General features: G+C 29.0%; 3 protein-coding genes across 10 annotated transcripts; 1 reads left to right on the top strand and 2 right to left on the bottom strand.

The window, feature by feature from the left end:
- Nucleotides 1-559: 559 nt before the first annotated feature.
- Nucleotides 560-4,905, bottom strand: LOC124955320 (ribosomal protein S6 kinase 2 beta). 3 transcript variants are annotated; one of them, XM_047509590.1, is made up of 13 exons: nt 4,415-4,898; nt 3,950-4,147; nt 3,714-3,795; nt 3,477-3,637; nt 3,127-3,233; nt 2,867-3,044; nt 2,623-2,788; nt 2,372-2,527; nt 1,965-2,224; nt 1,615-1,863; nt 1,298-1,536; nt 949-1,210; nt 560-878 (listed from the first exon to the last, which is right to left on the bottom strand). In XM_047509590.1, the coding sequence occupies exons 1-13, from the start codon at nt 4,466-4,468 to the stop codon at nt 753-755; spliced, it is 2,238 nt and encodes a 745-aa protein (XP_047365546.1). In that variant the 5' UTR covers nt 4,469-4,898; the 3' UTR covers nt 560-752. The 3 variants fall into 3 exon arrangements, with proteins under 3 accessions (XP_047365546.1, XP_047365555.1, XP_047365567.1); XM_047509599.1 differs by having other exon boundaries at nt 3,950-4,144; XM_047509611.1 differs by lacking the exon at nt 560-878 and having other exon boundaries at nt 1,004-1,210; nt 1,326-1,536; nt 4,415-4,905.
- A 560-nt stretch (nt 4,906-5,465) lies between these two features.
- LOC124955331 (tumor suppressor candidate 3) lies at nt 5,466-8,286 on the bottom strand. 2 transcript variants are annotated; one of them, XM_047509627.1, is made up of 10 exons: nt 8,167-8,286; nt 7,856-8,087; nt 7,412-7,590; nt 7,215-7,332; nt 6,972-7,112; nt 6,770-6,910; nt 6,547-6,697; nt 6,307-6,472; nt 6,045-6,084; nt 5,466-5,715 (listed from the first exon to the last, which is right to left on the bottom strand). In XM_047509627.1, the coding sequence occupies exons 2-9, from the start codon at nt 7,937-7,939 to the stop codon at nt 6,069-6,071; spliced, it is 996 nt and encodes a 331-aa protein (XP_047365583.1). In that variant the 5' UTR covers nt 7,940-8,087; nt 8,167-8,286; the 3' UTR covers nt 5,466-5,715; nt 6,045-6,068. The 2 variants fall into 2 exon arrangements, with proteins under 2 accessions (XP_047365583.1, XP_047365576.1); XM_047509620.1 differs by having other exon boundaries at nt 5,466-6,084; nt 8,167-8,285.
- A 330-nt stretch (nt 8,287-8,616) lies between these two features.
- LOC124955217 (hyaluronan mediated motility receptor-like) lies at nt 8,617-15,765 on the top strand. 5 transcript variants are annotated; one of them, XM_047509366.1, is made up of 15 exons: nt 8,617-8,904; nt 10,160-10,338; nt 10,466-10,765; nt 10,899-11,123; nt 11,200-11,676; nt 11,759-11,941; nt 12,043-12,258; nt 12,608-12,802; nt 12,891-13,024; nt 13,137-13,509; nt 13,596-13,817; nt 13,908-13,976; nt 14,083-14,189; nt 14,291-14,444; nt 15,064-15,765. In XM_047509366.1, the coding sequence occupies exons 1-15, from the start codon at nt 8,859-8,861 to the stop codon at nt 15,247-15,249; spliced, it is 3,066 nt and encodes a 1,021-aa protein (XP_047365322.1). In that variant the 5' UTR covers nt 8,617-8,858; the 3' UTR covers nt 15,250-15,765. The 5 variants fall into 5 exon arrangements, with proteins under 5 accessions (XP_047365322.1, XP_047365328.1, XP_047365302.1 ...); XM_047509372.1 differs by having other exon boundaries at nt 8,621-8,904; nt 12,043-12,243; XM_047509346.1 differs by lacking the exon at nt 8,617-8,904 and adding an exon at nt 8,952-9,108.
- The last annotated feature ends 289 nt before the right edge of the window (nt 15,766-16,054 follow it).

Genomic DNA, 16,054 nt, shown 5'->3' with positions numbered 1-16,054 from the left:
TCTGGGATAATTTTATTAATATTGAAATATTTTACATAGTATTAAAGCTGATAAGAGACTGTAAATGAATAATTTTTCTCTATTACTATAGAAGTGTTTAAAGCTCATAAAGAAAATTTTAATTTATAATAGATCATTATATACCTAATTATATTTCAACATTGCACGAATAATACTACATTCATATCAATAAAATATAATCTTCTGTTATATTTAGATTTACATTCACTTATAGACTTATATAGTCTTATTTAGCAAGATCGACGTAGGAAATATATTTAAAAAGGGGGGTTTTTTTTTTTTGTTTTCTTTTTTAAGAATATAGGAATCTTTGACTAAAACTTAAAGATTTAGGCATTAATATTAGATCATTTTTAAATGTCTATGTATGGCAATATATACGTACATAAAAGTACGCAGAGGTACTAAATGAAAATGAAAAGTATAAATAAGTATCACATTAAGTTCACTGTCACTGATTTGTAGTAAACGCTTCTCACACATTTTGTACATAATTAATTGAATAATAACAGTGATAGTGCCAATAGAAACATTTAGCTTCTTTCTTCTTGTACTTTAAATTATCTCGCTTGTACATGTCAAAATTTGCCCTTTTAAGATTCTTTTAGATATTTTTAATTCCTTCCTTTCTCTCTTCTTTCTTGTTCTTTTTTTTCTTTTTTTTCTTTTTTCTTTTTTCTTCTTTTTTTTTTCTTTTATCATTTTTTTTCAACGTATCTTAAAATTTAATTTTAAATTTCTGTAGGACCTGGTTTACCTTGTGTTCTACGACGGGCTAATTCTGACAAAACAACAGGCCCAATATGAGGTAATCTTGGACTATTTGACATAGCTTTGTATGTCGCTGCAACGGCCATCTATAAAATTTTAATATATAAAATAAAAATAAGAACGATCGCACAATAAAAAAAAAAAAAAAAAAAATACCTTTAAACTATGTGGATCTGTACTGATATCAGGTAACATTTTTTGTGGAAGGTGATGACGATTTGCAATCCAAGGATATTTTAAAATTAAAGCTGCTGTAGGCCTACGATTAGGATCAACGTGTAACATTCTCTTCACCAATTCTTTGGCTTCCATTGATATTTGACACCATACTCCACTTTCTACATCTATATACCCAGGTCCAATATGATCAAGTATATCGGTTGCACTATCTCCTGGACTGTTTCGGAAAGGGGTGTATCTGGAACAAAATAATTACATAATAATACATTTGATTTTATGCTTCATTATTACATAATAAATATTTCCAAAGCAATCAGTTTCATACCCGGCTAACATAATATATAATAAAACACCTAAAGACCAAATATCACAAGCTGTATCATATCCTTGCCGTTTTAATACTTCAGGTGCAACAAAATTGGCCGTATAACATGGTGTCATTAATAAACCATTTTCTGCACGTAATTGTTTAGCAAAGCCAAGATCACATATACATAATGTACTTGGATCGCCACCAGGTTTTGAAAACAATATATTTGATGGTTTCAAATCACGATGAACTACCTGAAACATTTGACATTCAGATTATTAATATTTATTATCAATAGAAATAATTAATTATAAAACGGTATAAATACTTACTCCATTTTCATGTAAATAATGAACTACACTGGTAATTGTATATATCACCTCGGCAGCTTCTCTTTCTGTAAAATTACGTCTTTGTAACAATCGATCAAGAAGTTCACCACCTCGCAATAATTCTAATACAAGATAAACTCGTCTATCGTCTTCATGAACGGTCCTTAGAGATACGATATGTGGATGCCTTCCGTATCGTAACAATATTTCTATTTCTTCCGAAGGATCCCGTTTTGCTTTTTCAATCACCTATTTTACGACCAATCTTAATTACATATAATAAATATAAAATTTAATAATTATAAAATATAAAATTTCTCATTATATATTTATACATGCATATAATTTACCTTAATAGCATATTCAGTTTTAGTTGCCTTATGAACTGCAAGGTAAACGGTACTATAAGTTCCTTTACCTATCTCCTGCTTAAATTCATATTCATCGGTTACTAAAATAGGATTGACATAAGCTGGGAAAGTATTACTAATACTATCACAGTTTTTGTACTCTGGAGTTTTTGTATGATCTTCTAATAAACAAGGTGCAACAAAGCTAAAGCCACGAAACAATTCATGAGCATTTGCGCTAGGAGGTACAGCAGGAGAATCTAAAAATAATAATAATATCTTTTCAAATACAAAATATATACTTGGCCAATTCTTTAAGCTAATCAACGATTTCAAACATTAACATAAAGAGAAAAAAAGAGGAAAAAAAGAACTATAAAGGAAAAAAGAAAATTGTACATTATTACCTTTAGGTGTTTTACACGTAAATTCACTATCAAAATAAAATGCATCATCTTCTTGACTAACAGCTGGCTTGAAAGGCGGTCTTATCTCTTTCCTATAAAGAGCATCCCAATCAATGGTTCCAAAAAAGATATGGTTTTTTATTTCTTCTACACTACCTAAGTGAATGTATGAAAACAAATCAAATAAAATACTCGCACAAGATATAAATATACTTTCATTAGAAAATTGAAAATAAATATTTAGACATTACCAGATCCAAGTCTATTTGCTGGATTTCTTTTGAATAATACTCGTAATAATGCACGGGCTTCCAATGAGATATTAGAAGGCATGATAAGCTTTGCTTTTAATATTTGTGTCATAGTTTCCTTTCTATTCGCACCTTGGAATGGAAGTGCACCCGTCAACATCTCAAACTGCAAATTATTATTTATTTAAAAAATAAGATATAAATGAATTTAAATGTTTTCTAGAAAACTTTTTTAATAACTCACCAAAAGTATACCAAAGCTCCACCAATCCGCAGCATAAGAATGCCCTTTTCGATTAACGATTTCCGGTGCCATATATTCAATTGTACCACAAAATGAATATGCTTTAGAATTATCCAATGATTGTTTACTTAATCCAAAATCAGTTAAAGAGATATGCCCTTCAGTGTCCAATAAAATGCTGTCAGAGAAAATAAAATAAGAAATAAATGAAATGATATTTTTCAAAATGTAATATCAATTTACTTTAATGAAATACAAACTTTTCCGGTTTTAAATCACGATATATTATACCAAGTTTATGTATATGATCCAATGCAAGTGCAAGTTCAGCAAGATAAAATTTTACATCCTCTTCCGTGAACATGACCTGTAAATTTATTTCTAGAATAGTAATAATTTCAATTTCTATGAAAAAGACATGGTATTGAAAAGAACATATATGATAGTTGTTATCAATCAAGATATATTAAATATTTGTCAATATTATGTACATATATACAAATTGAATAAATTGTGCAACCACAAAAAAAAAAAAATATTCATTGATAGAAAATGAAAATTGAATGAAAAGTAATCATACAAGTTGTATCTAGTTAGCTTGTTCAATAACCTCTTTGGATAGTCTTGTAAAAAGATCACCACCCTTTAGGAAGTCTAAGATCAAGTACAGTTTGCCCTCTGTCTGGAATGCATAGTGTAGTCGAACAATGAATGGATGCTCCACATCCACCAATATATTTCTTTCCATTTTTGTTCTTACTCTGTCTCTGACTAAGGTACCATGATATAACAATTAGACTGAACAATAATGAAGGAAATATTAATCTTTTAATTATAAAAAAGATACCTTTTAAAGTCGCCTTTTTAAGAACCTTCATAGCATATAGTGTGCCGTTATCCTTTCCCACAACTTTCCGTACTAAAAATACCTAAACGAATGAATGTATATATATATATATATATATATATATATATATATATATATGTGTGTGTGTGTGTAATCAATTGCAAAAAGAAATGAAGAGAAATAATAAAAAAAAAAAAATAATAATAAAATAGACAGATAAAAGTTTGACTTTATACCTTGCCAAAAGAGCCTTGACCAAGTACTTTTAATAGTTCAAAGTGAGACGGATCTGCTTTTTCGTGTCCATCTCGAACCACCTCACGAACCTCAATTTCATGCGACTCGGAACACCCATTTGAGCGAGACTCAATAAGGTTTTCTTGAGTAATCATTGTTTCTTCCTGGTTCTCATCTGACAGAATTTCTAATCCCTGCTAAACAAACAAAATTATATCGTTGGCACAGCTTGTTATTTAAATATACATATATATATATAATATGTAAAATATATATATATATATATATATGTGTAAAAAAAAAAATATATATATATATATATATATATATATATATATATTGTTGTTAAATAAAAATAAATATTTTCTAAAATCATCCTATATAATCGATGAAAGGTAATATTGAAATTGAATTAAAATACGTTTAACAATTTATTAAATAATAAAATCAATGAATTATCTTACCTTTTCATTTACATGTTGTTCAGTCCAAGGAACCGTCAGATTCGCTAAAGGCATTATATTTGCATTTATTTCCAAGGTCGTATAGGATAAAACAAAATAATTATAGTAATGTCACTATTCCGTTGCAACATTTAGTAAGCTATTAAAAATTAATATTTGCCCTGTATACTCTGTATAAACAACTAAAAAAAATTTTCCGCACATTCGCGGTTAAGACTGAGGAAGGCATGTATGTATATAGTTGACGCGATAAGTATCGACCACAGATAACGACTTAACGCTAATGCTTTTAGACGGGACTCTTGATTTAAACCGGAAACTACGTCTAGAGAAAAAGCGATAATGATAGCACATAATTTAAATACAATCTTCTACCATCCGTTCGTTAGAATTAATTAAATGCATCCGCTAATTAATTACTAAACATACAAAGATATTTCATTGTTGCAAATGAATTCAACCCCCTCTCCTTTCCACTCCCTGTTTCTACCCTTTTCCAATAATGAGAGATAATCTTTATACAGTGTGGGTTTTAAATCGACAAAAGATTACTACGATATAACTAATGAACATTTCTATATGTCTGGTTATATTTTATAAAAATTCCCTAACTCTAATAAAAATACGATAGATAACACGAGTAATACAAATATTGACATACATTAGTCGTGTAAATAAATCTCGAGGGAGGGGTGGGGAATTAAGATTTAATTTTTTTTTATCACTTATTTGTATATTACTAATATTACTGATCAGCATTCATATGAAATTAATAAGACACTAGCGCCACGTGATCTAATATCGAACTATTAAACTCGAAACTAAAGAATAAATCTATTTCAATTTTAATAATATATCCAATAAATTCATTCGATAGTAATATATATCAAATATGTCTATCGACATATAATCTATTTATTCCTGTTACGTTTATAGTTTAGTTAATTATGGTAGGATATTTAGTTAATTATAGTAGGATAGTTGTTCTTTTTTTTTTTTGTTTATACTTTAAGGATTCACAGATGGTATCAAAATATTTTGAAGAATTGCCTCAAAATAAAAACCAAAAAGTTTTAATTACACTTATCTTTTGAATACAATCAGTATCCTTACATGTGTTATTTACATAAATTTTTTTTATTGTTGATTCAACTTCTGCCTCAATCGTTCATAATGGTTTGTTTTTTCTCTTTTTACTTTACCTGTATAGATTTGGAAGAACTCATAAATGATATAATTTAAGCAGATAAATTTCAGTTTAAAGGCAGTTTTAAATTTCCAGTAATTTTTTATATCAAACTCTGTAAATAAGTAATTTTTTATTCTGATTATCTTTTGTTTAAAAAATTTGTATGACTATTAATAGTCATATATTAACATATTTTACTTTACATAAAAAATGTATGAACTTGATAATTATCGTACAACATTTATAGAAAGATTGATTAGGCTAAGATACATCATTCTTTTGTAACAACTTTTTAGCCTTCAAACGTGTGCAAAAATTCAACAATAAATTATGTATCATTTCTTTATCATCACTATAACTCGTGTACCATAATATGCATTTGTGAGGCCAATGAGATCATGGCAAGATAAAAATTCTCACAAAAATGGGACTTATACAAACCTTATTTTTCTGTAAAATATCTGTTCATTTAAACAGCAACCTGTAACAGACCAATTAATCTTCACTGGAAGGGGATTTAAAGTAAATACTTTCAAATACATAACATGGAGTATGATAGTATCTTTCTAGATTATACAAACATATACTATCATACTCCAAGAATATGTAATATAGCTATTTGCAAAATAGAAAATAAATAATTGATCAAACAAATATAGATTGTATGTAAATATATATAATAAATGTGTGTGTCTTGACAAACCTGTATGGATACCCTTGTGCCTTGTTCTTAAATATGGATAAAAGTAGACTAAAGAAAATAGCAACTAATCCAAAGCCTATCACAGCAAATATTCTTCGTTTTTTAACATCACCTTTCCTTGTAGCAGCTTCGGTCATTAGAATCATTCCTAATACCACTGCTCCATCTTATTATTTTTGTTAAGGTATATTATATATACTTAACAACTAACTTATTATGTTTATTAAATTAAAAGGATACTTAAAACCATAACAATATAAGTTTCTAATACAAATTGACCTTGGGATGACCCATGGATATATGCCATATTTCCATTAGCTGATTTGTGGATAAATGGAGGTCCTCTGATATGATTCCACATTTGTCCCGATATCATTGTAAGAGTGAAAAACTATAAGAAGATCAATTTTAATGAAATGAATCGTTCTATTAATAAAAGTAAAGAAAAATAAAATAAGCTTACTAATGCACCAAGAGCCCAAATTGTTTTATTATAAATTAAATCTAAATTATTACGCCTAACATATAGGAATACTCCAATCAGAACCGAGAACATTATCAAAGTTACTGTGCCAGAGTAGTTTGGTGGCCTGAATATGTTTATCTATAAGAAATAATTGTTATCAATAAATATTTTATTACACAAGCTTATAAGAAATAATTACCTGAATATCGGTACGTTCTGATATCCACTTTGCTATTGCTTCTGCGGCAAAACCAACTCTTTGTATATCCATAGTATCAGCTGGTTTTGGTTTACCTTTCGCTGGAAAATGTATATATACCGGAGCAGTATTCAATCTCATCTAAAAAAAAAAAAAAAAGGATAGTTTTGTGTCTTTATATTTTGTCATTTTTATATTTCATATTTACAAGCTGATTATTGCATGTATATTTGTATTTAATACCATTTGAAAAACGTCTGATCCTTCATCGAAATCTACAGATGCAAAAAACAACTTATTCGAATAAGACTGAGAATACCGGAATGAATTTGCAACTATTGTGAATTCGTCATTTGCATGTCTGAAAACATGTATATATATGTATATATATATATATAATTAAAAGAAATCATTAACAAACTTATTATTATTTTTCTTACCTGCAAATTTGACACTGCCTTTGCGGTGCCATAGCAGTGAACATAACTATAACAGAATAATTTCTTGGAGTATTTTTAACAAACTCCTTAAATTTTGCTCCGTTAAATTTAATTACTGGTCTCCTAATGGCCATTTCTGTTAATTGTTGTACACGTTCGGCTAACGAGGAACTTTGACTCTAGAAAATATATGTAGATTGATCAGTTTAGAGGTTAGAAAGAGGATACATTATTAGTCCATAGAATCACTTAATTTATCTTTTTAATTATGGTCAAAGTAAAACGATTAATTAAATTTTAATAGAAAATTAATAAATATAAAAGAAATTTCATTGTAATTCCACAATAAATTAGAATAAATTTTGAGGCATGACATTAATTTGACATTTCAAAATAGCACAATTTCTTTGAACTCATCGACGAAATTATTTTCTAAATTCTCACATTTTTCGTTCTATATTGACAGCTAACATAAGATAAACTTATGAGCACAATCCCCAGGAATGTAATATAATATTTCGACTTCATTTTAATAGATTTTGGCAAGATAATCTATCAGAAAAAGCAGTAACAGCTATCTCTATCGGAGTACGCTAATGGAATAACTGTACATATAACATGCTGTAAATGCCGATTGGTCTGAACATTACTACGTGGCACTTGATATCTACAATTTCTGTACAACAAAAATTTATTACATTATTACAATATTAAACGAGAATATAACGTATCCTTTATAAAGATTTAATGCTCACAAAATGTTGGGAGAAAAGAGAGAGAAAAAAGAAACGAATTCATTTATACGAATACCATTCTATATATTATTCAATAATTCGAGACACGTTGTTATATCGCGGAAAAATTTTATTCTGATGACACTTTAAATAACTTTTTCGATAATAAACAATACAATGTAGATTTTATTGGAAGAAAAAAATTATTGTTTCAATATTTACGATTAATATTATGAAAAAAAAAGGAAAAAAAAGAAAAAGAAGAAAGAAAAAAAGGAAAAACAAAAAAAAGAAAAAGAAAAATCTAACAGGATAAATTGTATATGTATGACAATGCTCGTGGCGATAAATCATATGCATACATCACTGTTAATATGTACGTCACGTTTAACCGCTGATTCGACGACGATTGAATGTCTTGTCGTTGATTGGTCAATAGCGTCTTCACGTAACCGTCATTTCAAACGAAGAAAAACCGGTGAACAGACCCGCGTAAAGAAACGTTGAGAGAAGAACGCTTGTGTAAGATTCATGCAACTTCATATAAGCCATAGTTTTCAAGGGGGATGGACGTGCTCATGGTGGAACGTGCAGTGTTTTTAATAATTAGTAACAGTGTTTATTTCTGATATAAACATTGGTGTTTAAACGCGCATATCCTTTTTAAGGATATTTTCCTTAGATTTTATTGAATATATTTGATATATAACGATATGTCGTTCTCAAAAGCTAGAATTCAACGGTTCAATGAACTTACAAGTAAGTTCTTAATATTAACCGTTTACCATGTTTAATGATATCGAAGAAAATTAAAAAAAAAAAAGAAAAAAGCAAAAATCATATCGCCATTTGGAACAATGATAACGATCATATCGTTAATCAATGAGTGTGCATCAATTTTAGAAAATTATATATATGGAAGTGAGAAGCTACATTCTGGCGGGAAAATTGTCCCGAATTCTCGTAATGCTCTTTTATTGATTCATTTTTCTTTTTTTCTTTTTTTTTTTTTTCTTCTTTTCTTTTCAAACTGATTTTTCTTATTCTTCTTTCTTTTTTTTATTTTTATCAATTAACACCAAAACTGAAGTCATTAAAATTTATTTTAACGATTGACGACTTTAATGCCTATAAACATCGTTACAATCGTATTAAAATGAATATCAGGCTCGTATCGTTGTATAATTAATTATTCGAATATACTTTAATTTCGAAATATTGCTTGTGTGTGTGCGCGCGCTTTTTTTGTAACTTTTTTACTAGTAAAATATTGTTATACGAAAGTCCATCTAGCCTATAGTTTTTACGCCATAAAGAGAAAGAAGTTAGTATCAGTTAAAAAAAAAAAAAAAAAAAAAAAAAATGCATCCTTGCAATTTGCATCATATTACAAGTTGTAACAATTGCGCACGATCGTTCCGTGAAACATTTTAATCTTTAAATGATTTTGAAGAGGTGAAGGGCCGAGGAGGGGGAGAAGGAGGAGGTGGTGGTGGTAGTGTAGGGGTGGGGCGAGGGGATAGAAATGGGAGGGGGGTGTAGGTAACGACAAAAGAGGACATTTTATCGCAACGACAAAAAGGGCTAGTCGAAGGTTACACCTGGTACCTTCTTCATGGATCTACATGTCTCCCAAATACAGACACACACAGCTGTCTCCTATTTCGAGTTTCTTCTCCTCCCCACCCCTCACCTTTTAAAGATGCATCCGAAGGAAATCCCCTTTGATTCCACCCTCCAACCTTAGTTTTCTCGCGCGTATTCATTTGAAAGAATAGGATTGACCCTAAGTGAACGCAACGAGCTACAATAATCTCACCTTTAATACGCATTGTCTTTCATTAAAGTATATTTACTGATGATACGGATATCATTAAAGTATTATCACATAAGAATCTATATGTTACTTGTTAATTGTCTTATCTATATATTATATATTATATGTTACTTGTTACTTGTTAATTTGTGATATAAAAATTATTTTAAAGCTTTATTATTTATGCTATTTTTCTAGGTGAGGCGCCACCACCCGGTGCATATGATCCAAAGTTCGACCAAAAAATCAAAGGATATATTATTGAAAAAACAGAAAGATTTCAGGATAATAAAAGTGTAATTAGTAATGGTACCGATTCAAGCTTAACCGTTTCAAGCAAGAGCACTGGAAATCAACCACAAGATAGATTTTTAACTGTGAGAGAATTAATTTATTAAAGTGATATATAATTAATTATTTGATAGATTAAAAATTATATTAAATATACGATAAGTTAGATTATATGTTTTAATTGATATATGGAAATTTTTCTTTCATTTATAGCCACAATGTCCAAGAAGAAGTGTTATCGTCAAATCAATCAATCCAAATTATCCACAGGAAAAATTGAAATCCATGAACCAGACTAAGAATAAAACTATTAATAAAAGACATTATAATTATGCGGATCAGTTGTTGGAATTACAAGTTGAATGTACGAATAAAGATAAAACTATACAGGAACATGAGAAACATATTGAAGAGATTAAGGAAGAAATGTGTAAACTTGAAGTGCAAATAGAGGATTTACATAAAAAACAAGTTGAAGTTGAAGAACAACACAGGAAAGATATAGAAACTATGGTAAGCGAATAATAATTTTTGTTATTTTTTTACTTCACCCTTTTTTTCTCCTTTTTTTTTTTCTTTTTTTTTTTTTTAAGGTTTATATCTAACTTTTTTGCAGCTTAATTTGGCAAAACTCTTCTGTTTTTAGGCTAAATTACAACAGGAAGTTTTAGATAATCATGATGAAAGGCATCAAGCTGAAGCAGACGAGCTTCGTTCTAAATTATTGGATATGTCGAGAGAAAAGGAACAAGAAATTTCTGCTAGAAGAACGCTTGAAAATGAATTAAGAAAACGAGTGGCCGAATTGTTAGAGAAAATTTCTTTTTTAGAAAATGAATTGTCTAAAATAACAGAAACAAATCGAATTGCGGTAATTAATGTGAAATTATACAATAACAAAATTATTACTATATTGAAATAATAATAGATGTATATCTTTTAAATAGATACAAACATTAGAGACAAGAAATAAAGAATTATTGTCCAAATTAAAAACATTGGAGGAAGAACGTGACATACAAATTGAATTATTAGAAAAGGAAAGATCACAGCTTCTGTTAAATATAAGCGATTTAACGGACAATAAATGTGATCTTGAAAATAAATTGGGGAAAAGGCAGGACGTGATTTTAGAACTTCAAGGGCAATTGTCTACTCTTCAATGTGAGCTGGACGAATTAAGAGCTGAATACGACAAACTTTTGGATGATTCCATGAGACAAATGAATGATCTTGTAAAAAATTATAATGTAGAAAAGGATACATTGAAAGATACTTTTGTTAAAGAAAAGAAAGAGCTTCAATTGCAATATGATCAGACAAAAATGACAGTAATCGTATTGCAAGCTAATTTAGATGATATGGCCGATAATAATTCATTTCTTCAACAAGAATTACAAGACGTTCAAAGACTTTACAGAGATGTAAATATTTCATTGATAATAATGATTATTAATTCATTCGTAGTTTAAGATTTTTAATTGAATTATATTTATCTGATTATAGGTAAGTCAACGGTTGACGCAAGCTCATGAGGAATTAGAAATTGCAGAACAGAAACATGAGTTTGTCTTGAAGGAACATAAAAATGAGATAGAGGCTTTACAAAAGCAACACAGCGAAGAAAAATCAGAATTAAAGCAGTTATTGGAAGAGGCAAAGGAAGATTATTTGAATGAAATAGAAAATGTATGGGCTAGACAAATTAGTTTTATCAAATACTTTTTTTTTTTTTTTCTTTTTTTTTTTTTTTTTATAATTAAGATATTTATAATATTTTTTTCATTTAGTTGTCGATAGCGAGAGATAAAGAAATAGCTGAATTACAAAAAGCAACGAGTCAAACAATTGAGGAAGAAACCAAACGAATAAAGGAGCACACAAATAAAATCGTTGAAAATGCCGAAGCCGTTACTAGAGAAACTATAGCAGTTTGTCGTGCGGAAAGCGAAGAAAGAGTAAAGAGAGTAATCGCCGAATGTGACGCGAAAGTAAGCGGACCACATGTGCGTAAAACGCTAAACATCACCTGACCTTGTATTTTGTTTTGCAATTTCTCTTCTTTTTTTTTTTTTTTTTTTTTTTTTTTTTTTTTCTTCATTTTCTCATTCTTCTTTTTTATATATTTTATTTATTTTTTTTTCTTTTTCTTTTTTTTTTCTTTTTTTTTTTTTTTTTTTTTTTTTTTTGTTTCGTTTTGTAAAAAGAAACTTTTCAAAAGAGATTCCCATAAAACTAAAATATTTAATGATTTATTAGCATGCGTTTGTCTTGGTTTGCTGTGATGTTTGGATTATTAATTTTCATAGATGAAAATGATTTTTCATATTAATAGTTTGTCATGATAATATGTAGATAAATACAATGATCAGAGAAGCCACGGCTGCGATTGAAGAAGAAATGCGTCTTAATATTGAAAAATATAAAGCATGTTTGAAAAGAGTAGAAACCGAACGTGCTGCGTTAGACGATAAATTGGCCCAAAGAGATGCCGAAATTACAAAACTTTCCTCGATACTCGAGGAATTGAAATCGACCGCAGAAACTCGGGTATTTCTGATATATCAATTTTTCCCTTTAATTCGTTTTCTTTATTCTCTTCGTATTATTTACGTTCTATATCGTTATATTGTTTCAGGAGAGTTTTAGTCAAAGCTTGCAGGTCGGATTAGACAGAGCGGAAACAGAATTGGCGGAGAAAAAAGCAGAGCTTAGAGCATTGAAAAATCAAATACGTGCGGAGGCTGCAGAAATGGTAGCTAGAAGAAAGAGGTATTGCGATAATAAAAATTATTTTATTTTTTTTTCTTTTTTTTTTTTTCCCTATTAAAATTTTATATATATATACATATATATATATATATGTATGTGTGTGTGTATATAGGTTTGAAATAGTTATGGCGGAAAATCAAGCATCGGTTGCTGCACTCTCAAAACGTTTAGCACAGAGTCACGCTGAGGTAGAAAGACTTCAAGATGAATTAAAACGTGGCGAGGATTGTATACACGAACATCGAGATTTACTTGCTTCTATGCGTAATAATTCTCAAATGGTACACGACCAAGTGCACAATATTATGAAACAATTAGATGCCGAGAGGCAACTCGTAAGTCAAATCGAAGCTGGTAGTTTGTCTGAGTTTGAATCTATTAAGACTGTTTTCGAAATGAAAATTGATGAACTTCAACGAGTAGCAGCGAAAGAGATTACACGACTTCGAGAAGAAATCAACAAGAAGTCAAGCGAAAGTGCAGAGGTATTATTATATCTCTTATATATATATATATAAATTAATATCATAAAAACAAAAACGTTAACTACAATTATATTTATTAATTTTAGATGAAGAGGCAGCTCGATGAAATGGCTGGTTCTCTTTGTGCCGCAGAAGATATGTTATTAAGATTAGAGGAAAGAAACGATGCGCAAATGATTGAAATTTCGCGATTAGAAGTAGAAAGTGGTAAACTTCATGAACAATTAAATAATCAAAAAAAGATCTCCGAAGAAACCACTGCATTGATGTCCGTACAATCGGTGCAACATAAACTCGCCATTGAGAAAGTAAATATCTATTAAGATTAGATATATATTATACAAATATATAATACCAAAGGGAATGAAAATATCTAATTTAGATCGTTATGCTTTTAGGCGAATTATCAGTTAAAAGAACTCTCCATGAAAGTTATATCACTTGAAGAAAGAGAAAGATGTGCCGAGGTAATATTTCAATTTATATTTAAAAAGTATATATATATATATACATATTTATATTTAATACTCTTATTGATTTGACGATAATGATCCATAATCAATTGCATTTTAGAATAAACATATATTGGCTGAAAAGGAAAAAGAACAATGGCATGCTCGTGAAGAGAAGCTTTTAAAAGAATTAGCTGAGGAAAGAGCACGTCGTGAAACTGCTGAAACGTAAGATCATTATGATTATTAATATTTCTCCAATGGGAACAAAAACTATAAACAATTAATATTAAATATATATACATACATATGCATATTTTTTAATGTAGCGAAGTTAAAACATTAACCGATAGTAATGATCGACTTCAAAAGGAATACGAAGACATAAATGAAAAATATGCCGAAATAGTTGGCCACCAGAATCACAAACAAAGAATCAAGCATGTTTCACAGCTGAAAGAAAAGATCTATCGATTGGAACAGGTGCGTTTATTCATTATTGTCGGCCTTGCGATTAGTTTCTACTGGATTTGGTTGTATTTTCAATCGATCACTTGTAACTTCGATTACCATATGTTTTCAAATTTGTTTTGTGATATCGATATCTTTTTTTTTTCTCGTTTCTTTTTTTCCTTTTTTTGTTGATATTGTTAAAAAAAAAAGAACATTTTATTAAATGTTTTTTTGTTTACTCTCTCTTTTCTTTTTCTTTTTCTTTGTTTTTTTTTTTTTTTCTATCGATTATAAAAATCCCATAATGTTTCTAAATTATCTGTCTCTATTGTATACTTACAGTATTTATTTATACAATGATATAAATTTTGTTATGAAAGTTATATAATTAAAAGAATAAACAAAAAATCAAGTATATATGTTCAATGAAATAAATATATTTCTATTATGAATAATTTTGTGTTACTATCTTGTTTTGCCCACTATATATTATGATCTACCATTATTATTTATTTTTATTATCTCATAATGTTTTATTATACACAACACAACACACACACACACACACACACACACACACACACACATATATATATATATATATATGCTTCTGAGGGAATTGCACAATAAGCAGGTGAATTTTTTTTAGGAATTGCAAACTAAATCCAGGCAATTGGAACATCAACAAAAGGCAGGGGAGAAGTTAAAAGCTCAACAGAAACGTCCCCATACTAAAGGGAAAGAAAACGTAATAGGAGTTACAAGAAGTAGTCACACCACACCTACATCTTCGCCGCATAAATCATTAACGCCTCTTCGAAATCGAAACGAATAATTTGATTAAAAGATTATGTCTAAAAGAATTTGCCAAATTAGTTCGTGTATAAGAACTATAGGTGTATAAAAAAAAACAAAAAAAAAAAAAAAAAAAAAAAAAAGATAGTTAAATCAAATGCACCCACGTTCTAGAACGTGGTAGGGGGGAAGAAAAAAGAAGAAGAAAAAATACGATGTTAATCGTTGATATATGATATTTGGTGTTTTGATGGTTTTTTTTTCCTTTTCGTTGTTTTTTTTTTTTTCGTTTCGTTTTTTTTCTCTCTCGTCGAAACAAAATTATTCGTATTTATATATGTTCCGTTCAAGTTAATAACATTCAAAAGTGTATTTGGCCGGATCTCGTGTTAAATTTTTTTCGTTCAAAATTTATCAATACATCAGATTCTCATAAGCGCTAATTACGTTTATTTTTAGAGTATATATGTTAGAACAATTCACACAATTATTATTATTATAACATTATTCATTTTTATAGCCGTGAAGTTAAATAAAGTTTTATTTATGCTACCGATCTGTTCAAAATGATTATTTATTTTACCTTATTAAAAGAAAAACTGTTCGTGAAGGGTTATTTAAAAGATTGATACAAATCGTTTGAAAACTTATCGTTCCTAGAAAGTTTTCATATAAAATAATACAAGAAGAATGCAATAAGAGATTTTGATCCTTCGAAGTGGACTATCACAGTAATAAAATCCACCTAAGTTACTAAGGATCCATCCAATTCATTAGACATTATTATGCCTAGTCGCGTAGCTCGTGACATTAACACAAGCCAGTGTTATGCATTTTCTCTTCCT

Source organism: Vespa velutina, chromosome 1 (genome assembly GCF_912470025.1).
Source record: "Vespa velutina chromosome 1, iVesVel2.1, whole genome shotgun sequence".
Lineage (NCBI taxonomy): Eukaryota > Metazoa > Arthropoda > Insecta > Hymenoptera > Vespidae > Vespa > Vespa velutina.
The sequence above is the reverse complement of the archived record's forward strand: the minus strand, read 5'-3'. Positions and strand labels throughout refer to the sequence as shown.